This window comes from Branchiostoma floridae, chromosome 10, assembly GCF_000003815.2.
Source record: "Branchiostoma floridae strain S238N-H82 chromosome 10, Bfl_VNyyK, whole genome shotgun sequence".
Lineage (NCBI taxonomy): Eukaryota > Metazoa > Chordata > Leptocardii > Amphioxiformes > Branchiostomatidae > Branchiostoma > Branchiostoma floridae.
The window spans coordinates 6,509,309-6,530,192 of NC_049988.1; the positions used below are offsets into that span (position 1 = coordinate 6,509,309).

At 41.9% G+C, this 20,884-nt stretch overlaps 1 protein-coding gene across 1 annotated transcript; it reads right to left on the reverse strand.

Annotated features, from left to right (window-relative positions):
- Positions 1–508: 508 nt before the first annotated feature.
- LOC118424714 lies at positions 509–14,364 on the reverse strand. Its single transcript, XM_035833396.1, has 13 exons — positions 14,270–14,364; positions 12,863–13,025; positions 11,371–11,521; positions 10,526–10,680; positions 9,707–9,842; positions 8,607–8,702; positions 7,872–8,002; positions 7,206–7,309; positions 6,703–6,862; positions 5,379–5,489; positions 3,744–3,902; positions 3,006–3,101; positions 509–970 (listed from the first exon to the last, which is right to left on the reverse strand). Exons 2-13 carry the CDS (start codon positions 13,022–13,024, stop codon positions 692–694), a joined length of 1,740 nt encoding a protein of 579 aa, XP_035689289.1. The 5' UTR covers position 13,025; positions 14,270–14,364; the 3' UTR covers positions 509–691.
- Positions 14,365–20,884: the final 6,520 nt, after the last annotated feature.

Below are 20,884 nucleotides of genomic sequence, written 5' to 3' on the forward strand. Positions count from 1 at the left end.
CGAACTCGGGGCCCCTCCCGCTACCTGTGTCCGAGAGGATTTGTAAATATTGCCCCTCAAATGCTGTGGAAGACGAGAGTCATTTTATCACTAATTGTTCTTTTTATGATGATATAAGAAACCAACTATTTATGAGTGTATCCAAAATACACGCTTACTTTCCAACTATTCCTGACAATGAAAAATCAATCCTACTATTAAAATCAAAGAACCCACACATTATAAAAGAAGTGGGTAAATTCGTCTTCCACTGCCTAAAGAGAAGAAGTCTAACCCAACAAAACGAGAATAATGTACATTAGCATAGCATAGTCATAGAATGTAGCTCCAAGCACCTTTGTATTTTTCCTTATTTTACATGTTGTTTGTACCTGCAATTAGCCCTCGGGCAAGAACTTGCAATAAACATATCATTGTTTTCTCTAGAAGTATATTCTAATACTTTCTACTAACTATTCCCGTTTGGTTGTTCACAGTCATCATGAGTCATGACATCACAAGAAGAAGGTCTGAAGCCAGTAGTCAACTGAAACGTCCTTTATTTAGGCCTAAACAAATTAACATAACTCCTTCTGTTATATGCTGCTTTGATATCATATATTCTAGGTTTCAGAATCGTCTTTCTTTATATCCATACGACGGGCATTCTAGGCCATATGTGCTTCAAAGCAAAGTTAGATACCGTTAGTAGTTAGATACCGTTAGTAGAGGGGCTCTCTGGCTTGGGGACTCCGTTAGTAGAAGGGCTCTGTTGTTCGAGGACTCCGTTGGTAGACGGGGTCTCTGACTCTGGGATCGGGACTCCGTTAGCAGAAGGGCTCTCCTTCTCTGGGACTTTTTTAACCCGTGGAGAGAACAGCACACAGCGCTGTAGGCTCTTCCAGCGGCGTTTGGCGACGGTCCTGGCGGGTTTCAGATCGTTCTTTGCAATGTACGTCCGTAGGAAAGCTCGCGCACCGGTGGCTCCTCTCTGTTCATGGAGAGAAAATTGGTCAACTTCAGATCAATAGATATCATAGATTTTGTAATACTAGTTATAGATTGAGACAGTTTCTTTGAATGTAAGTTCATCTGTGACGGTAGTCAATATTATGTTACACTTTTCAAGTCTATATCCGCACACAAAATAAAGCGCTTACCAACCGAGACGGGGTCGTTGCCGACTTCCAAGCAACTTTGACCCTTTGCTGACGTCACACTTCCGGTCTGGATGTGTGACTTAGGCTTTGGGTCATTTCAATTTGATAAGGATTAGACGACTTATTGAAAGCTTGTTGTTAAGTACTTTATTTTGTGTGAGGATATAAAGTTTGAACTTGTGACATGATTGATACTAAATCGTTGTTTTGTAATACTATTTCAAGACTACATTAAGACAATTATATGTCTGTCTGCATGTCTTTCTCTCTCTCTTTCTATGTACATATATATCAATGGTTTATTCAAACATACATATACATACATACATGGACATACTAAAACAACGTTGCAGCCTTTCATACAATGCTGTAAAACTGGCTGAATTAAGTTAGTTTTAGTCTTAAAAGCATCTTAATATATACAATATAACAGATTTAACAATAATTGCTGCACACAAAGGCTTACATGAGCAGTAATCAAGATTCCATGTAGTAGTCATGTGACTATAAACAGGCTATAAATCAGTATTTAAGAGTGTGGACAAGTATGGAATAGCACTGTTTCTGTACCTATCATGTCTGGCAAAAGGTATGCTAAGCTCGAGCCCTCGTTTTAAGTCTCTGTTGTGAACTTCATTACGGGTAGCTGGCAACCAGCTTCGAAAAATGGGTGAATTAAACATGGATTTCGCGAACTTAAGACATAGAAATTCTCTTCTTGCTTTTAAAGTGTTCATATTTAGCCTACATAGAGCTTCGGTATAACAAGTATATTCGCTGCCCAGAATGATTCTTAGCGCACGCTTTTGTATGCGTTCTAATGCATCCGATTGTTGACATGTTAAACCTGGATGCCATACTGGGGCCGCATATTCCATGATAGGTCGGACATATAATAGGTAAATCTCACAGAGATCTTCAGTGCAGACACCAAAGCGTTTTAGTTTTTTAAGCAAAAAAAGGCGACAGCTACCTTTTTTTATAATGACGTTAGTATGTTTTCCCCATTTCAAGTCCGCAGACATCCAGATACCTAGTATACAGGCATCTTCAGTGTACTCCAAGGCTTTGCCATTCAGTAATAACACAGGGGGTAGAGGGGGATCCTTCATGAAGGAAATACACATTAATTTGCACTTATCATCGTTCAATGTCATACGTTTTTCGGATGACCATGTATCTAGTTGGTTAATTGTTGTCTGCATTGAGCTCTCTTCACTGAATAATCTACTCTCTTTTAACGACAGATCATCAACATACTTCCATCTATCCAGAAAAAATTGCATTGCATCATTCACATATACTAGAAACAGGATCGGCCCTAGTTTTGTCCCCTGTAGGACACCAGAGGCAATTTTTTCCCAACTGGAAATAACGCCTCGGTACCGGACACATTGTGTACGCTCAGTCAGAAAATCACAAAGCCATGGTAAAATACAAGTACGCACACCACATGTTATATGCAAATAAAGCCTCACCCTTTCCCAAATGGGAGAGACTCTGCTAAATGCTAAAGTCACCCTTCCAAACCAGGGCCAAGCCGCTATGTTTAAAGAAGCGAAAAAAATTGCTGAACAAGAAAAAAAACCCCACAAATTATGCTGATGAATATCTTTTTACAGTCTGTGTATGTTGCTTTACAGATTGGAAATCTGACCATAGCATAAACCGGACTGAGTTTTAGACTTGTTGGCATTGCAAGACATAAAGCTGTCAGCCAATCAGAGAAAAACCTAAAGGTATTTTTGGATAAAGCCGATTGGCTGACAGTTGATTAGAGGCCACGCCCACAAAATTTGAAACCTCAGCCCGATACGTGGATTAGCTACGGTGACAATGATGCTAATGACTCGTTGCCAGAATTACCTTGAAGAGGAACATCTTATCCTCGTCCTCCAGCTGAAAGTCCGTTGTCTTCACGTAGTCACTGTCCACTCCAATGGTCCTCTCCATGTCGTCAACCTAAGACAAGGCCAACCATGGTGGCCAGTTAGTGGAATGATAAAAGAAAGATGCAATAGGAAGCTGTCCCTCAAGTAACTGGATATAGTTTTGAAAACCGTCAGGCGTTTCAGGTAGCATTAACCGTCTTTCGTCAGTGACACTAACGAGATCTTGTAGAAACAGATTATGATTGATCTTTAATGATATACAAATGACTCCAGAAAAAAATTTAGATAATCCAAGGTGAGAGAAAATGTTAGACAAAGTCAAGACGCGGTTGGTTGACGCAAATGAGCAACTTAACTCATGTTGTTTGAGTACAGTGGCTAACATTGATGGGGTGAGAGATCGGAGAGGTTGTATAGGGAAAATCCCTAAGCTCTTATCGACAAGTACAATGAACTTGTAGACATACACTACAGCTTAGCGTCCCATCATTCAAAACTGCAACCCTTAGGGCCCGATCACATAGGTCATAACTTCGGACATTTCGGAGGACAAAAATTGACGCTCTGTCACGGCTTGTTTGAAAATCCTATGGCATCAAAATCGTACGACGATCGCACAACCTATTTGACCGCGCCCTATTAAGTAAGCTTTCAAGTACGCGCCCTACACCCGTGTGTGTGACCTAGCCTTAAAGTTAACTTTTCTACCCACCTTGTGGTAGACTTTCTTCCCGAGAAAGCTAAGGAGATCCATGTACTTCAAGGTGTAGTCAGCAAGACTTGAGACGTGCTCTCTCTTGGTCTCCATCCCTCGAGTCAACCAGCTGAATCCTCTATTGGTGAAGAACTGGTGAATCTCTTGGAAGGTCAGCTTTAGAAACAAGGTAAGACACATCCGTGAATAGTTTCATCAGGTTGGTACGTCACTGAATTAAAAGACTCTTTTTACACAACCAATGTTTTATTCTCACCTACGTCCGGTGAACGCATCTGAACTGTGAGCAGCGACACCTGTCCTGCAGTACAGTGTGAACCAGTCAGAATTGCCCTGAAGATGGTGACAGACGGTCACCGAAGCGTCGATGGTAATATAGCATTGGTTATGTCAAAAGAGTCTCTTTATGAAGGGAAAGACGCAGTTATTTTATGTTCAACTTGTAATGCCTTGTGGGATATAGGTAAGCAGGTTTCCTTGCTGTTTCCGTAACAGGGTGTATTTTTAAGGGGAGGGGTTGCTAGCCCTGATTGAGACACCTCCTAGAACACGGGACCCTTATGCATAACATGTAACATGTTACATCCCTTACGAAAGACAGGTGCAGCCCTAAGGCCACAGCAAGTAAATGTTATGGATGACATCAGCGCGCGCATTAATTTTCGCCTGATTTCAGAAAAAAAAACAAGAATTTTTTTCTTCTGCAGGGATGGTCAACACGACGATAAAGTACCAAAATGAGCAAACATGTTGTATTGTAGCCTAATAATTGTACTTGTAGAAGTGACACATGCAAGGTACCCAGGGCTGTAATTGTAGAAATGAAACTTATTGGATAGTTGTTAAAGTGACACCAATATTTAAGCCATGAGTGTGGTTACCAACTTTGTTGGTGATTACCACACTAGTGTCACTTTTACCACACCAGTATGTCTTGAATACAGGAATGAACGTCTTGTTGGCTCTGATACCATGTTTTGTCCCTTAAATTCTTGTTACAACATTCATCACAACTTTATGGTGCCTATTTTTGAAAATGTAGCCATCTTGTTTTTTTTCACCCATCGGCTTGTTTTTTTTCGCCCTATCGCACTATTTTTGCAGTCTGCAGAGGATGTCATCCATAAAATTTACTTGCTGTGGCCTAACTGAAATTCCCTAACCAGGATTGAACCAGGGTCTCCCAGTTACCATTAATTGGAACCAGAAGCTCAACAGTGAGGCTGCTACCAGCTCCAACACAGTAATACTGATAGCTAAATATTGCTACAAACATTAGTAACAGTTGCTAAGTAGTCATTGACTGAAAAATGGCAATATTCACATGCCACCATTGCACGAAATGACCTCGTATCGTGGTGGATACTAACAGGGATCTTCAGTTTGGGTTCCAAATAAAGGCCGGATTCCGGATCCGTCTGTATCCGCCCAAAATACTGAAAACTCTCTGAATGTATCTTTCAGGATACGAGATAATTTATGCAGCGCACATTACACCCCCCCCCCAAATCAGCCAAAGGCGCAATGTATATAACGTAACACCATGTATACATCAACGTAACAACATGTATATATAAACCATGTTTGCTATTAAAGTGAGCAATTGCAAATCCAGTGTAAAAATCATATTACCTTTCCGTCTTTGTTAGCGTCCATTTGATCGAAGAGTTGGTCAACGTTGTGTGCGTAGGCCTCCCCGAAGAGTTGCTTCTTTTCGTTCTTAGTCAGAGAGTCGTCTCCTGCCTGTGGGTATAAAGTACATTTAGGTAAATCGCCTAATCTATTTAGAGGATAAAGCTGATAATCTAAATTAGCTGTCAGCTGGTTAGTGACCACGCCCACAATTATGGAAACCTCAGTCCGGTTTCGAAGGAACTCCCAAAGGCATGTTGTAAAGGAGAATAAGAGACGAAACATCTGCCGAATGACACTGGGCACCAAACGATTACAATCATATTTTTTCATCGTTTCGTTGCTTTCTTCTATGTTAGGTTTAGATTTTAACGTATAGGATATTTAGTATCTGGACTATGGTAAGGTCATGTTGATTCAATTATATGGATGATATCTGCACGTGCATCGATTTTCATCTGACTTAAACAGTATTCGACCACAGGATATAGGAGAATTCTTTATACACAACCAGCAGGTACTCATTTACGTTTCGATGTCTCTCAGACACCTTCGCCAGAGCTCCTAACTGGAGTTCTGCTTCTTACCGCTGTATGTTGCCGATGTAGGAGGCCCTTTTGCGGTGAGAAAACAATCCCCAAACGTGGCTAAGCTGGTTGTGTAAAAAGAGTTCTTCTATATCCTATATTCTACCAACTTGATGAAACTATTTTCGGAAGCATTCGTCCACGCAGTGTATGTCGTACAAAACAGCTCCAAAATTTTAACGCATTGAATTGTAAAGAAATATGATCGGAAATGGAAACTATGGTCATGGAGTCCCAAATTCAATTCCAGAGCCAATGAAGACGAGAAAGAACGAAAAAGTAAAATCTATTTTTCGGTTAACCATAATTTTTTTAACCTTCCTGTCCACTTTGGAATATTATAATGAAAGCAAAGTCTCTTTTTTTAACTGTCTTTTTCTTCGTACGCTTAAATCATACAGTTCTTGGATTCCCAAGGGTGTCAACTACATAATGTTAAGGGTATGGCCTAACTGGTTAAAAAGTTAAGGGTCATCATGATCTCCACAGACCTAGATTTAGTGTAAACCTAACTCACCGTTATCTGCGGGGTAACCTACATCTGTTGCTTCTGACATTGGTATTCAGGATATCAAATTAACGACCAGTGATTCAAATTGCAATATCTTAAAACTACTGTATTACTTTTAACATATTGTAACGTCCGTCGAATTCATAGCCCTGAATATATTTTTTTTTAAACAACGGACATGGGTTACCCCGCGGATAAAGGTGAACTGACGTTAACACTAAGATACCTCCGCAAAAGCCCTGTGCAGTTCCTCTCTACTGATAGTCGAGGTGTCCTCAATGTTTTGGGCCTTCAGACTGGTCAGAAGTTTGTCGATGAGGTCTCGAATCTTCTTCCTGTTCTCCATGGCTTTGACTGTTTCAACGGTCCTCTTGTCTTCGTACGCCCTGTATGCATTTGTAAATTTTGAACATTTGTAACGTTATAACAAGGAGCTTTTATCCTGATAAAAGCTCCTTGGTTATTACCTTCGCCAAGAAGGTTATGTTTTCGTCAGCGTCAGTGTGTGTTTGTGTGCGTGCTTTTGAATAATTGAAAGTGTGAAGTTTACATTTCAATTGCACTAAATGACAGGAATTTCATACATGGTGCACATGACATGTGACTTGTTTTATTTTTGTCTTACTTTTCCATTATAGGCTTTCCTACTTGTAAAAAAAACAGACAAACAAAATAATTAGGGTTATCATAATCTTTCATGGCCAAAAAACATGATACAGTTTTCCTAACCTTGCTGCTTCAGTATCAGGACGTTTCTTCTCATACAGTCTTTCCTCCTGCGTCAGACGGTCAGAGAGAACTTGCTGGTGCTGCTCAATGTCGTCATCAGAGTACTGATAAAGGAGACATCATATCATTGTAAGAAAATAAGCTGTCATTATCTTTGAGTATCATCATGTAAAAAGCATTTTTATCACCAGTTCATTTAAAGAGTACAACTCCAACAATACCGAACATGGTATTCTTCAACGTAGAACTTTAGTTAGTCATCGGCCAATTTCAATATAAGTACAAAAGGCTCTACTGAACCAAACTTAGGTTTCCACTTTTGAGGGGGTGTTCTCTAATCTATTGTCAGCCAATCAGAGGAGCGCCTAAATGTTTTGGGTTGGTAAAGCCGATTCTCTGATTGGCTGACAGTTGGTAAGAGGCCACGCCATCATTTATCGAAAGCTTTTCCCGGTTTATGCTTTGTTCACTTCCCCAAACTGGGGCCTGCTTTGACAGATTTTAAGACACTATAACATAATGGACAGCAAAACACACAGATACACAGAATGTAAAAAAAGAAGTCATCAGCATGCGTTATTTGTGTCTATTCTTTTATAAACTCTTCTATATCCGTTTCCACGAACGGTTGGTGCATGGTGAATGTAAAGATTTCCTGACACCTACCAGCATGAGTCCGATCGTCTTCGTGTTGACTGGCTCGAAGCGGTTGGAACGGTGCATGCTTTTACTGAGATGGGCGAGATCATCCAGTCTACTGAAGAACGAATCTTCTTCTTTCATGGAAAGCCACCAGCCTATACAACAAGAGTTGAAGGATCTTAATAAAACTGACCCCAAACAATAATGAGGTTTACGGTTCTAAGTACGCATGTACAGAGAAATGCATTATGGGTAACATGCCAAAGGTTAAACCATCTGGACATTGTTATGCAAATGAAGTAATCGTAGAAATAAGATCTCAAAGAATAAGGTAGTTCTCGATTCTAATACACATGTGCAGCGAAATGTCTGGTAGGTAATATTTTCGAGGTACAGACCCCTGAAAGATAAGTAAGACACGTCTGGAAATTGTTATGCAAATCGCGGCAATGATCGAGAAAATATTTGTTCACAAATTGTTTATCTTTCACCAACTATGGGCCTTCAGCTTTAACTTGAATTATTAGCCACAATGATTTTCGCTGCACATGCGTACTTAAAGTCGTGAACATTGACATCATAAGGTCGGTTTCATCAATCAAAAATATTATGTCACCAGATGGTTCATGTTTTTCGGTATGTTGTTACTATTGCAGTAGAGCTATGTATACTTATCCCTTATGTAAAAATACACCTCAAATATGTGAGTAGATGATAGTCTTGGTGTCGCATTAACAATGAGGCATGGGATGTACCTACCATCAAAAGAGTGGAGTGGGTAGTTACAGATCACACCTCCATCGACGTAGAACTCTTTGCTTCCGTGGTAGTCAGTCAGCACTGGCTCGAACAGTCCTGGTCAAATACATGTACCATGGAAAAACTTATATGGCTTCGTGTACAAAGTCTATGTTTTCTGTGTTTAACTTAAGACATTGTTTGAGTATGGTCGTAGCATCCTCCTACTCAGGAACATCCAACGGCGAAACCACCTGTCTGGATGTGCCCTGCTATCTCAACCGTCACCCTTAGTTCCTGTGGGCGTCGCCGTCGCCACAAACCGGCTGTCAGCCAATCAGAGAATGGGCCTTTCAGTTTTCAAAAGGGATCTCGCATACATAAGGGTAAGTTTATAAGCAGGGCGGTCAGGAACTAAGGGTGACGGTTGAGAAAGCAGGGTACATCCAGACAGGCGGTTTCGAAGTTGGATGTCCCTGTGTAGGAGGATGGGTCATAGTCATTGTCAACAGAATGGCGTGCAGGAAGCAAACAACTTATAGATAATAACCAATCACTTTAGAAGGTGAACTCGTGAGAGTTACAGACACGTTATCTTACAATCAGACCTTGTACATGAGCGCACATGCATACCAGCCATCACTAAACAGAGACAGGGCATATCAAACTTTTTGGCCCGTTTGACCGATTGCTGACGTCATGTATACGCAAGATCACGGGCCAACAACGAGTTTACGTTCGTAGGTGATTTGTCGTTATACCCCCCTCACATTAGGCGCGATTCGATCGAACGACGAGTCTGCGAGCTCTAAATTACGAGGAGGCATGACCCTGACGGGAAGGGGGAACTCTGCCATTTCTCCGTCGGCATCAGGGTCATGCTTCCTCGTAAATTAGAGCTCGCAGACTCGTCGTTTGATCGAATAGCGCCTAATGTGAGGGGGGGGGGGGTATTATTGATCCTGAAGAAGATGACAGTGGTCGTTGAAAATTTGATCCGCGTATATCTTTGTGTAGGACTAAAGTTTAGCATTGTATTATATATATTTTTACCCCCAATAGTAGGAAATTGTTATTGGGAGAGGATTTGACAAGTAAGAACAACAAATCGAAGACCAAACCTGGAATAGACATGGACATCCTGACTGCCTTGCGGATGGGGAGGTTCGGGGTGGTTTTGACGTGGCAGTATTCTTCTGTCATCTGGTCCAAGTTCGTCACCACAATGCAGAGTTCTATCCCACTCATGTTGTACAGCTGAAACACAAGTAGTTTTGAGATTATTATCATTGGTCTTTTTTGTCGTTTGTTTATATTGCATACACTGTAAACCACTACCCTAAAGATCAATAAATAAAAAAATAAAAATGACGTAACACACCAGGTTTGTATTGAAGAGTACTAGTTGTATATCCGGACAATTTTATTTGGTCCACTCACTGCGGAAAGGGCCCCTAATCTTTTCCATAAGTATGTTTTCTTTAACGCGCTCAAAGTGTGACTTTTCTCAACCAAGGGACCTCCACTTAACGTCCTATCCGAAGGACGTCTCTAACCAAACCTAGGTACTCATTTTTTCCTTGGTTCAGTGAGATAATTCTAGTGTGATAAGTATATTTCCCAATGGCACAACGTCGTTTTAGGGCTACTCTAACCAAGGACCTCTGGGTTATTTAACGCCCAGTTCGAACACAATAAACAATAAACAACAATAGCCGATGATGACTATTTCATCTGTTCCAGAGCCGCATACCTTTCAACAAGCTCTTTCACACTTCCGAGTACGCATGTGCAGCGACAGGACTTGTGGATAATTTGTAAAAGGTGAAGGTCATATCACCCAACATTCCTGTCGCTGCACATGCGTACTGTAACAGTAATAAAGAGAGATTATTAGAGACACGCTACTTATTTGTGTCAGGGTAAATTCATAACAATACCTGTTTGAAGGTGACATCTGGGTTTCCGGGCTTGCCATCCTTACGTGTGAACTTCTCCAGGATGCCCCCAAAGAACGCCAAGAACCCGTCACCTGTCTCCCAACCATACCGGCGGTACAGGTTGAGGGGTTTGATCAGGGTTTGCAAATATCCTCCTGTATGGGTACATGTACATGCAACTATTTTGAATAGAATAGGCAGAACCTCGCTCTCGGCTTATACAATGGCTCCGCTGAACTGGGCTGAGGTTTCCATTTTGTGGCTGTGGTAGCCTCTTGCTGTCAGCCAATCAAAGAAACAAATTTATGTAAAGAAAACTTTGAGGAGATTCTCTGATTGGCTGACCTACGATTGGAGGCCACGCCCACAAGTGAAGAACTCAGTCCGGCTTTCAACCCTTCCCAATGTACCAGTAAGATATAACTTTACACAATTATCCGTGTATGGAAGTTTAGGAAAAGGTATGGGCTATCAAAAATATTACAAAAGACATGTAATATTTTCGTTCATCACCGTTCCATGGCGGAATAACAATAAATTTAACATAATTATGTTTTAGGGATTCACTGTCAAATTAAAAGAAATTCCTGCGTTCTGAAGGGTGGAAATAGGCCCTTTCATGGACATAATTGCATATGCAGAGGTCGAAGGTTGAGGTCAAGAAGACTGGAACAAAACAGCTCCGGACATTTTTTATGCAAACTAATCGGCAAAGGTCATATATTTGTGGACATCATATCAAACACGGTCATCAAAGAGTTGTTTACACATTTGGGTTTTGACCTTTGACCTCCGCATGCGCAGTTGAATCCCTGAGGCAACCTATACTGCTATCATGTACATACCGGAAATGAGGATCTTGCCCATGTCCACCTCAGCCTGCTGTGCCACATCCGCACAGCTGAGTCCCAGCGCCACGAACGTCGCAGTGATGGCTCCCGCACTCACACCGGCAACTCTTTTGATGTTCTGGAGGATTCCGGCAGACTCTAGGACCTGGGAATATGTAAAAAAAAATTATTGTTATTCCCAGTTATGTTAGGCATACATGCATACATTATCGACCTGATCTCGGGACTAGTCTTATACAAATTTCACTCTATGGGCGATTATGTGACATGAAAGCAAATGTATAGTGAAACCGATTGAAGACAGGCGAAAAGACGTCCTGTAGTCTATATAGTTTAATCCGATGTATCCATGTTCAACCACTGGAAGCCATATATATACGCATTGTATATTGTAGATTTCGTACCTTTATGAAATATTCAAATATTTTGCGAATCTCTTGCTAGTTTTGTCTGACAGTGTGCATTTTCACTGTGTCGTAAGACATACATGTGACAGCAAATATAAGATACAGCATTTAATAGGCAAGTTTTCAAAGCCTATTCTGTGACTTTTGAACTACCTTCCTGTCACAGTTCCTCAAGCGGGGTCCACTTTGGACCAGGCCTAAGCCAACCTTCCCATTCTATAAGTTTCCGGTTACACCATTTCCTGAGTCACATCATGCCTCTGTATCCTAGAAAGCAGGGGTGCCTAATCATTTGCTCGAAACCTACGAGATTCGTGCGAATATTATGTGATACGCACGAATCACTAAATTTACACGAATCACTATGCGAAAACGCACGAATCACGAACCTTATGAAAATTACACGAATCACTATGCGAAAACGCACGAATATTATGAAAATCACACGAATCACTATGCGAAAAAGTACGAACCTTATGTGAGTTGCACGAACCGTATGCGAATGACGTGATATCAAGTGACCTTGCGGCGGTTGAGCGGTTTCGCATTAGGTTCGTGCAAATCACATAAGGTTCGTGTGCATCACATACGGTTCGTACGTTTTCGCATAATGATTCGTGTGATTTTCATAAGATTCGTGCGTTTTCGTATAATGATTCGTGTGATTTTCATAATATTCGTGCCTTTTCGCATAGTGATTCGTGCGTATCACATAATATTCGTACGAATCTCATTGGGTTCGTGCAAATGCTTAGGCACCCTGGAAAGACACAAAGACAAACAGCACGCCGAAAACAATACCTCTATTTCAACGGAGGTAAAAATAATCTGGTCGAACGATATCATGGTGCAACAGAGATGTTAGATATTCCTCTTTAGCAGAAACTAGATATCTGAAACAAGACCACATTTCCATCACATTCCTTCATACAACACACTGATGCGTCAAGTCCCAAATGGCGCCACCCTTTCCGTCATACGTATATCCACCGCAAAACAAAATGGCGGCGCCCGTACATGCCAATGAAAGCAGTACAGGTTTCGCTATCGCAAACCTGAAATGACGTTGCCGTACTTACCCGCAGCGCCCCAACATACGCTACTCCTCTGGCCCCTCCTCCCTCTATCACCAAGTTCTCGAACGGAAAGTCATAGTTTCCAAACTCCTTGTCTTGCGGGTGGTCTACTTCAGACACTTGCAGTCGTTTCTTCTCTACTTCTTGTGAGTACGTATTCCCCATCCTAAGGGTTGAGAAAAACAAAAGTATCATACGGTATGATCAAGGACTTGGTATGATGAAATGGTTTCATCCGAGGAATCGACAATAAGCCCATGTATTAATACAAATGCGTATGCGCTGGTCAAAGGCCAAGGCCCCTGATTTGTAAACAGTTCTTGTCTCGGTCATGTTTTGTATATGTCCAAACTTCGTCGGTAGATTTGCATAACAATATCAAACTTGTTTTGTCTCTGGTTCCTTTACATTTGACCTTGCCCATACGTGCTCGAAATGTTGAAAAAGCTAATAAGGTCTTCAATTTCGAGTATATGCACAGCGACATGAATTGTGGCTAATAACTCAAAGGTGAATGCCACTAAGACCTAAACAACGCAATGCACGATTGGACCTTGTAATGTAAGCTGAAACAATGTCGTCGATACAAGAACTGTTTACAGGTCAAGAGACTTCATCATAGACAAATTACCCACAATTATCTTGTCACTGCGCTTGGGCATCTGGGTCCCAGGGTCTCAGCTGTCCATCACCACAAAATCTAAGCTAATACAGGCTTTTCATTTGACGTCATCTGCGCCATGTTGGATCATAGCATACGTCTGTTAACCACATGCACGGAGATTCTACTGCTTAATTCAATTACCCGCCAACATGGTCGTCGGAGGATTCAAATCATAATTAGTACGACGTCATTGAGAAGACTGTATAGCATCAGGAAGACACCGCTCTCATAAGTCTCTAACCAATCAGAGCTTTCCTATCAAGCTAATTAGGTGGGTCACAGCCATTACACAATCATGGTTGTTTTATCTATAGACTTTGTATGGATAGACATTGATAGCACAATCTCTTTTTTTACTCTTACACTAATCTAACCACTATTTTCTTTAATGACGGCAATTGTGTCTCCCTTAGCGAGCTTGGAAGAAACACGTAGCTAATTATTTTGCAATTTTGTGTCACAGATTTGAGGAAAAATCTAAAAACTTTGGTCGGCCTATGCTTGGTAACATGTACACAATCCAAGTGTGACAAGGGGACTGGTATATTCTAGATTTTGTGTATAGAACACAAATGACAAAACTACAATACACTTCTACCAGAACTGAATGAAAATGTAGAAATTACAAAAAAAGAATGGGAAATACTTTATCGAGAGGCTTTGCTATGAGACTACATACCGACATATTCTAGGGTGGGAGTATAACTATAGTGGTTAGTTTGTAATGTAAAAGGTTCAATTCTTACCTTCCTTCGGTGCTGGTTGGAGTTTCTAACAATCTTCCAAGTGCTCGGAAGTTCCGGAAAATTGTTGGGCGACGTCTCTGCTTCAGAAAGGCCTGTCACTTGCAAATTAAACACACCTGTTGTGGCATGTGGAGTCTTGACGTAGTTTGCAAATTGCGTTTGTGTGTAAATTGTAGCTGATTGGACCGATTTGATTGGGAGATTCCATGTTTTAGTGATCCCTTTTAAAAGCCAGTTGTATGTCTTTTTTATTATTTTTAGAAATCGGGTCGATTTATTATCCATTGGCATAATACCGGTCGGTTTACTGCAATTTCTCAAGTAATGCTAATTTGGCAAATGATCAACGCATCATTTTCTCCAGTTACATATTGCTGTTACAGCTTACCTTTGCCACTTCTTCTGTGTAAATTATTTTGTCTCTCTGGTCCTGCTAAAAACATAATATCGTAATTGGAACACACCGCGGAATTGCACGGAGAACGGGCGCGTGGTTGGAAGGGGGTGCACTATACCGGCCGAACGAAACACGGCACAATTAACTGCCGCTATGCACCTTTATACATCCTCTGTTGTTCCTTTCTTTCCTGTTAGTAGTTGCACAAAACAAAAATCTGCATGAGCATACAAAAAGTCATGAGAAAATGGGCGTATACTGACAAGAATTTTCATTTAATTTTGGTCTGTCACAACCGCTATGACGTAAAACTTTACTGCTGGCCGTAGCATTAAAAATGGCGGGAAAATGGCGGCGTACGTTCAATTTGACCCATTCAGCCGTAGATCCGGGGTGAGGGGGTGTTCTTGAAAAAATGGCAATAGTGGAGCAACCACTATGTGAATATATTACGTTCATGAGGTGCCGGAATCACCGTGGTCACGTGGTTCCACCCTTGCTCGAACATCAGACATTGTGATTTCAATGTCGTCTTGAATTAAAGCTCCATCAGAATCTAGTGCAATCATGTGTCTTAGCAAGGACGTTGTATGGTCTGAGTCGACCCTCAACGGCTTACTGGTTACCAAAATGACGATGCACGTGTCCGTAACGCCTGTTTGTCGCCGTTGAAAATGAACATTGAAAGGTAATGCAATGTGACAACTTGTTGTGTACATGTATCAATCGATTTTTCCTTGTTTACTGAAATATCTACTTTATTTGTAATAAAAAAGCAAGATTAGGTTTTCACAATAGGCACCACGGAGCAAAGAGCGTTTTCCTTTTTGTTAGTTATGACGAAGGCACACATATAGTTCCTTGAATCGTCTTTACGTGTTTCGGTAAACTGTTTAATGGATGAGGCACGTGTACGAGGGGTGATCAATAAGTCCTCGGCCTCACCAACAAATAACAAGCACAACTCAGATTTTCAGGCGAAATTTCATAGCATGAAGTCTTTTATCAATATCCTCCAAATTTCAAATCATTGGAGTCATTACTTTCCAGGCATTCGTTTTTTCTAAATAAGAAGGTAAGTGGCGAGAAAAAAGTGGTGTGAATTGTGATCAGACATGTGTGGGTCGAGTTCCCCATGCCGTAAATTAACAAAAGACATTTTCAAAATGTTTGATAATGATTCTCTTCCTATTTCAAGCAAAAAGAATTGGGTTTCTAACTTCCAGTAGCGCAAATTGACCCGCACACTCAGGTCAGGTCATCAATTGTCCACGTTTTATGCCTTCTCCTTCACCTAACGTTACTGGGTGTCGCCTGCAAAGTAATGATCACAATAATTTGAATTTTGGTACAAATTTATATAAGACTTTATACTTAACATCTATGCTTCGAAATCTGAGCTGGGCTTATTATTTCTCGGTAAATCCGAGGACTTATTGATAACCCCACGTACATGTATAAAGTCTTATATAAATGTGTACCAAAATTCAAATTATTGTGATCATTATGTTGCAGGCGACACCCAGTAACGTTAGGTAAGTTATAACAAAAAAAAAGGTGGACAATTGATCTGCAACCTGAGGTGTGAGATCAAATTGTCTGATCACACTTCACCCTTCTTTTTTCCACACTTACTTTCTAATTTAGAAAAAACGAATGCCTGGAAAGTAATGACTCCAATGATTTGAAATCTGGAGGATATTGATATAAGACTTCATTCTATGAAGTTGTGCCTGAAAATCTGAGTTGTGCTTGTTATTTGTTGGTGAGGCCGAGGACTTATTGATCACCCCTCGTATTTGTCCATAACACAACGTTTCATTAGATTGAAAGATAGATTTCCATGTTTTCTTTATCAATTTGTTTCAGTTTGGCGAAAGGAAAACATAGCCCAGACTATCAAGAATATTAGTCATGCAAAGCGGTTCAAAGCTTCAACCAATACTCTTGTTTCTTTCTCACCAATCAGCGGGTACAGGTATGAAATTTTCTCAGTTTTATCTACTTTTGGCTACACCAATTTTTTTTTCTCTTTCTGCTTGATTTTTTTTCCAGAAAAAAAAAATTGGACCGACAGGTCGAAATTTTTTGTCTGAGAGTCTTGGGTGAAGATATACGGCTTAAACAACACACACAAAAAACAAACAATAGCATGAGGATTTTAATGGAACGTTGTATGCAATAAATTCCTTCCTTTCATTTGTTAGTAATGTTCTGAAAAGGCTAGGCATTTTATTTTAGACTGAAATTGTGTGTATGTTGCTCTGAATGGTAATATTTACAGGTTTGTAACAGCAAATCCTGTATAATTTTTTCTTGGGAGTTTTTTTTTTTTTTGAATGACAGACGAATCCGAGAAGCAACGAATAAAACTGATGTCGCCTTTGTAAAGAAGAAACATTGAATCTTCGATCAGGTAAATGTAGTACCGGCAGCACCCCAGGCTCGGCCGGCAACACTCTGGGCCTTTAACTTTATTGTCTACATAACTGTCTTGTCAATCAGGCAGTGTTGTCTATCAGGAACTGTTCCATAGTAAACGTTGAAAACACACGATATTTTCTAACCAATGGCGATCGCGGGGAAGAGCTTATTCCATGAAAATGCATCCTAATATGTCAACTAGAACATGTAATATTTTCTATGCGACGAAGAAGGCACCGCACACTGGCAAGCCAAGAGAGAGAGAGAGAGAGAGAGAGAGAGAGAGAGAGAGAGAGAGAGAGAGAGAGACCCGGACCGAAGTCAGCTCAGTCCCCGCATACACAATCAGTATGTAACTTTCGTAAACTTGTATCCTGTCTACCGTGGGTTAGCCAGCTTCTCTTCGGGGGACATGACGCGTTCTTCCGCCAGGGCAATCTTTTGCACCCGGTAAAAATTTTGTTGTATGTGGCCAAGATTACTACTAACGCGTAAAACTACTACCGAGTGCTAAAGATAACCCCGGCGGCGGAAAGCTTCTACTGGACCGAAGAAACTCCTACTAACCTACGGTAGATTGAATTGAATGGTGAGTTAGATATTCTGTGTCATACTGGATACTGAAATCAAGTAAATCCGCTGTAAAATTGCATAGTAGAATGTATTGTAGCATAGCATAAAGCAAAGTAGATTGTATTGTATTCTTTTAAGGGGAGTTCAAAGCCGGCTCTCCTCGGGGCACTAGGGGCGCCCCGCCGCTCAGGTTAACTTTGGCGCCCGGTAGTGGTTGAGCGGAGTTGGACTTGTAATCAGCTACTCAGGGTATACACTGGGAGCCAGACTCTAGCTAGAGAAAAATATGTTCGGCATTCAAAGCAGATCTTCCAGAAGGCCCTATAAGGTCCAGAAGGAACTATGGGGAGGTGTAGTCAAGCTTGCAAACTACCTATACTACCCTGGGGACCGGACTTCTAGCCAGGACAAGCTGAGAATCTGCTTGGCAGCCAACGCAGGTCTTCCCGAGGACCCTAGATGGAGCTCCGCAGAGGAATCTCCGGAGTGCGTATCTAAGGTGCTCGGGAAGACATGCAATGGCTGTCGAACAGATTCTATGTCGGTCCTGGTTAAAAGTCTGGTTCCCAGGGTAGCAAACTACCGGGGCGCTTACCTTACTTCTTCGGGACAAACTGCCTTGACTGCCGGACAGATTATTTTCCGGGTCTCGGCTAGAATCTGACTCCCAGCCATCAGCCAACTACACAAGACTTCTACCGTGTGCGATAGTTGACTCGGGCGGCGGAGAACCCTTGGTGACCCGTAGAGAGCCCGACCAACTCCCGATAGCTGTCAGGTTAAAGATGGCTCGTTACCATAATTTTTCGTGCAGCCTGTAAATTTTGTTATGCCAATAATAGCCATGAGGAAAATCATGACCTTTTTCTTATTAACGATTTTCCTCCTTTTTCTTCATAGGGAGTAATTTATGTAAGAAATTTTAAGTAACAGTTATTTCTAACCACGAACTGAATTTTGCTATCCTATGTTGTGTGCATCATCAACATAGGCAAACTTTAAAATCTACATGTATGTAGCATTTGTGCCTTTCTGGTCATATTTCAGAAATGGAATTGGTAACTTCTTTTGTCATGTTGACGTTGATGACAACTACTGTAGGGAAGACGGTTGATTTTTCCGGCCGGGGCTTACAGCACGTCCCGATAGACTCCATCACACCGGACGCCTACACTGTCAAGTTGTCAAACAACAAAATATCCCACCTCGGCTCCTTTAATACAACCCCGCACATACGGTCTCTGTTTATAGACAACAACAAGGTAAACAACTCCACAAACCTTCCAGGGTATGTGCGAACTTCGATTTCTTAATCTGAACATAAACTACATCGTTTCCCTTCGCGACTTCATATTTTCTGACCAGGCTGCGCTTTGGAATCTGCTCCTCTCCAACAACCTGATCTCCGCCATATCGGAGCGCGCGTTCCACGGGCTGGCCAGCCTGCAGTTCCTGGGTCTGGCCGGAAATCGTCTGTCCGTGTACCCGGCACAGGCCATCGGGCTCATCCCGAGTAACCAACTGTCACTAGTGTCACTCATGGTCAACAGCATCAGTCAGATCCCTGGAGATATAAAATCCACGCACCCGTTCGCTTCTTACCAACTCCAAGGAAACCCTTTGCACTGTCCAGATAAACAAGTCAACCCTGAGGATATGATTAACGTTGCTGACATAGATTTGTGGCCCCTGCAAAGATTTTACGTCGTCGACACAGATCCTGACTTGAACCGTTCCATCGTCACACAGGTTTTCTTCATCAAAAGTCGGCATGAATATTTTGGCGTACTTCCCAGGATCTACTACGTCTCTGAGGGTGGCTTTGTTGCACTGCCTTTGCTGACCAGTCTCGACCCGAGTGTTGAGCACTACACGTGGTACACCCCGACGGGCCGCAAGATCGTTATGCGTCATAATAAAACACTGGAGATTGGGGCCTTCACGGAGGAGGACACGGGTTGGTACACAAGTGAAGTTGTGATTGGCACGAAAATCTACCATTGCGACCTGCTGCTGTGCGTCGACTGGCGATCGAAGAAGGATCAGAAGCAGAGCACGACAATCTCTTCGTCCGAAAACTTCTCACAAGAAAACTCACAAGAAAAACCCACCGTCACCTTCATCATTCCCATCGTAGCTGTTGTCACCGTTCGTATGATACTCTTTCCGATCGCGTTTGTTTGTTGGAGAAAGCGAGAAGCTAGTCGAGAAAACAATCGCCCCTCCGCCGATGGAACAGAAGCAGAATCGGAACCTAACGCCTTTCCTCTTAGACGTCTGCGGTCGCAAAAATCTCACAGAATGGGAGCCACGCGATATTTCATGTCAGACGAGCCCGGCCCCTAGCTTATACGATCGGTACGACAGAAGCGCAGGTTCATCACTACGACAACGTTGACGCATCAGATGCAGATGAGGAGGGCCAACATCACATTGTCTCTGCACCGCCGCCCCCACTGTCTGTCCGTGAGGGAAATGCAGCCCACGCCGTGCTGGAAGGGGCATCTGAACAACTTGCTCTTCAAGTCGAAACTGGCGAGGAAGCAATGCCTTACGGAACAGCGGCAGAAAATTCGCTCTACCAACGAGATTCGAACTTCAACCGCGGAACTCTCGTGGCAAGAGAATATGCAAGCTCAACCAGCACCGCCACTGCAGATCCATATGAGATATATGCAAACATCATGGAAGAAAGCCTGTATGCAGAATCAGAGGCGAATGCACTTTATCAACGAGAAGCGACCACCACTGAGTTGTACGGGCTGCAGACTGACCACGCTAACATGGCACGTGGCATCAGCACGGCATCTCAGGATTCTGAGTGGGAATTTAGCATTCTGTACGGGAGTGGACCGGCAACTGCGGAGTAAACATACCATCAGGACCGCCCCTGTATTCGTTTCTGTTCTTTATTTGGATACATCACGCAGCTACAATGTGAAAGGGGATAGAGGGTAAAGTAGTTGCATAGTCACCTTTACAAGTTGCCTCCAGACGCTTATGGTAACATTCAGTAAAATCAACTATGTATATGCAAATTTCGTGTACGTATATTCATTGCATGTGTATGTTTAGTATTTATATATACATTTTGCGGTGTATATTTGAGTGTATGTGTGTGAGTGTGTGTATGTGTGTGCGTCTGTGTGTATGTGTGTTGTGTGTGTGAGAGAGAGACAGAGTGTATGTGTTTCTCTGTGTGTGTTTAGCGAGATAGAGGA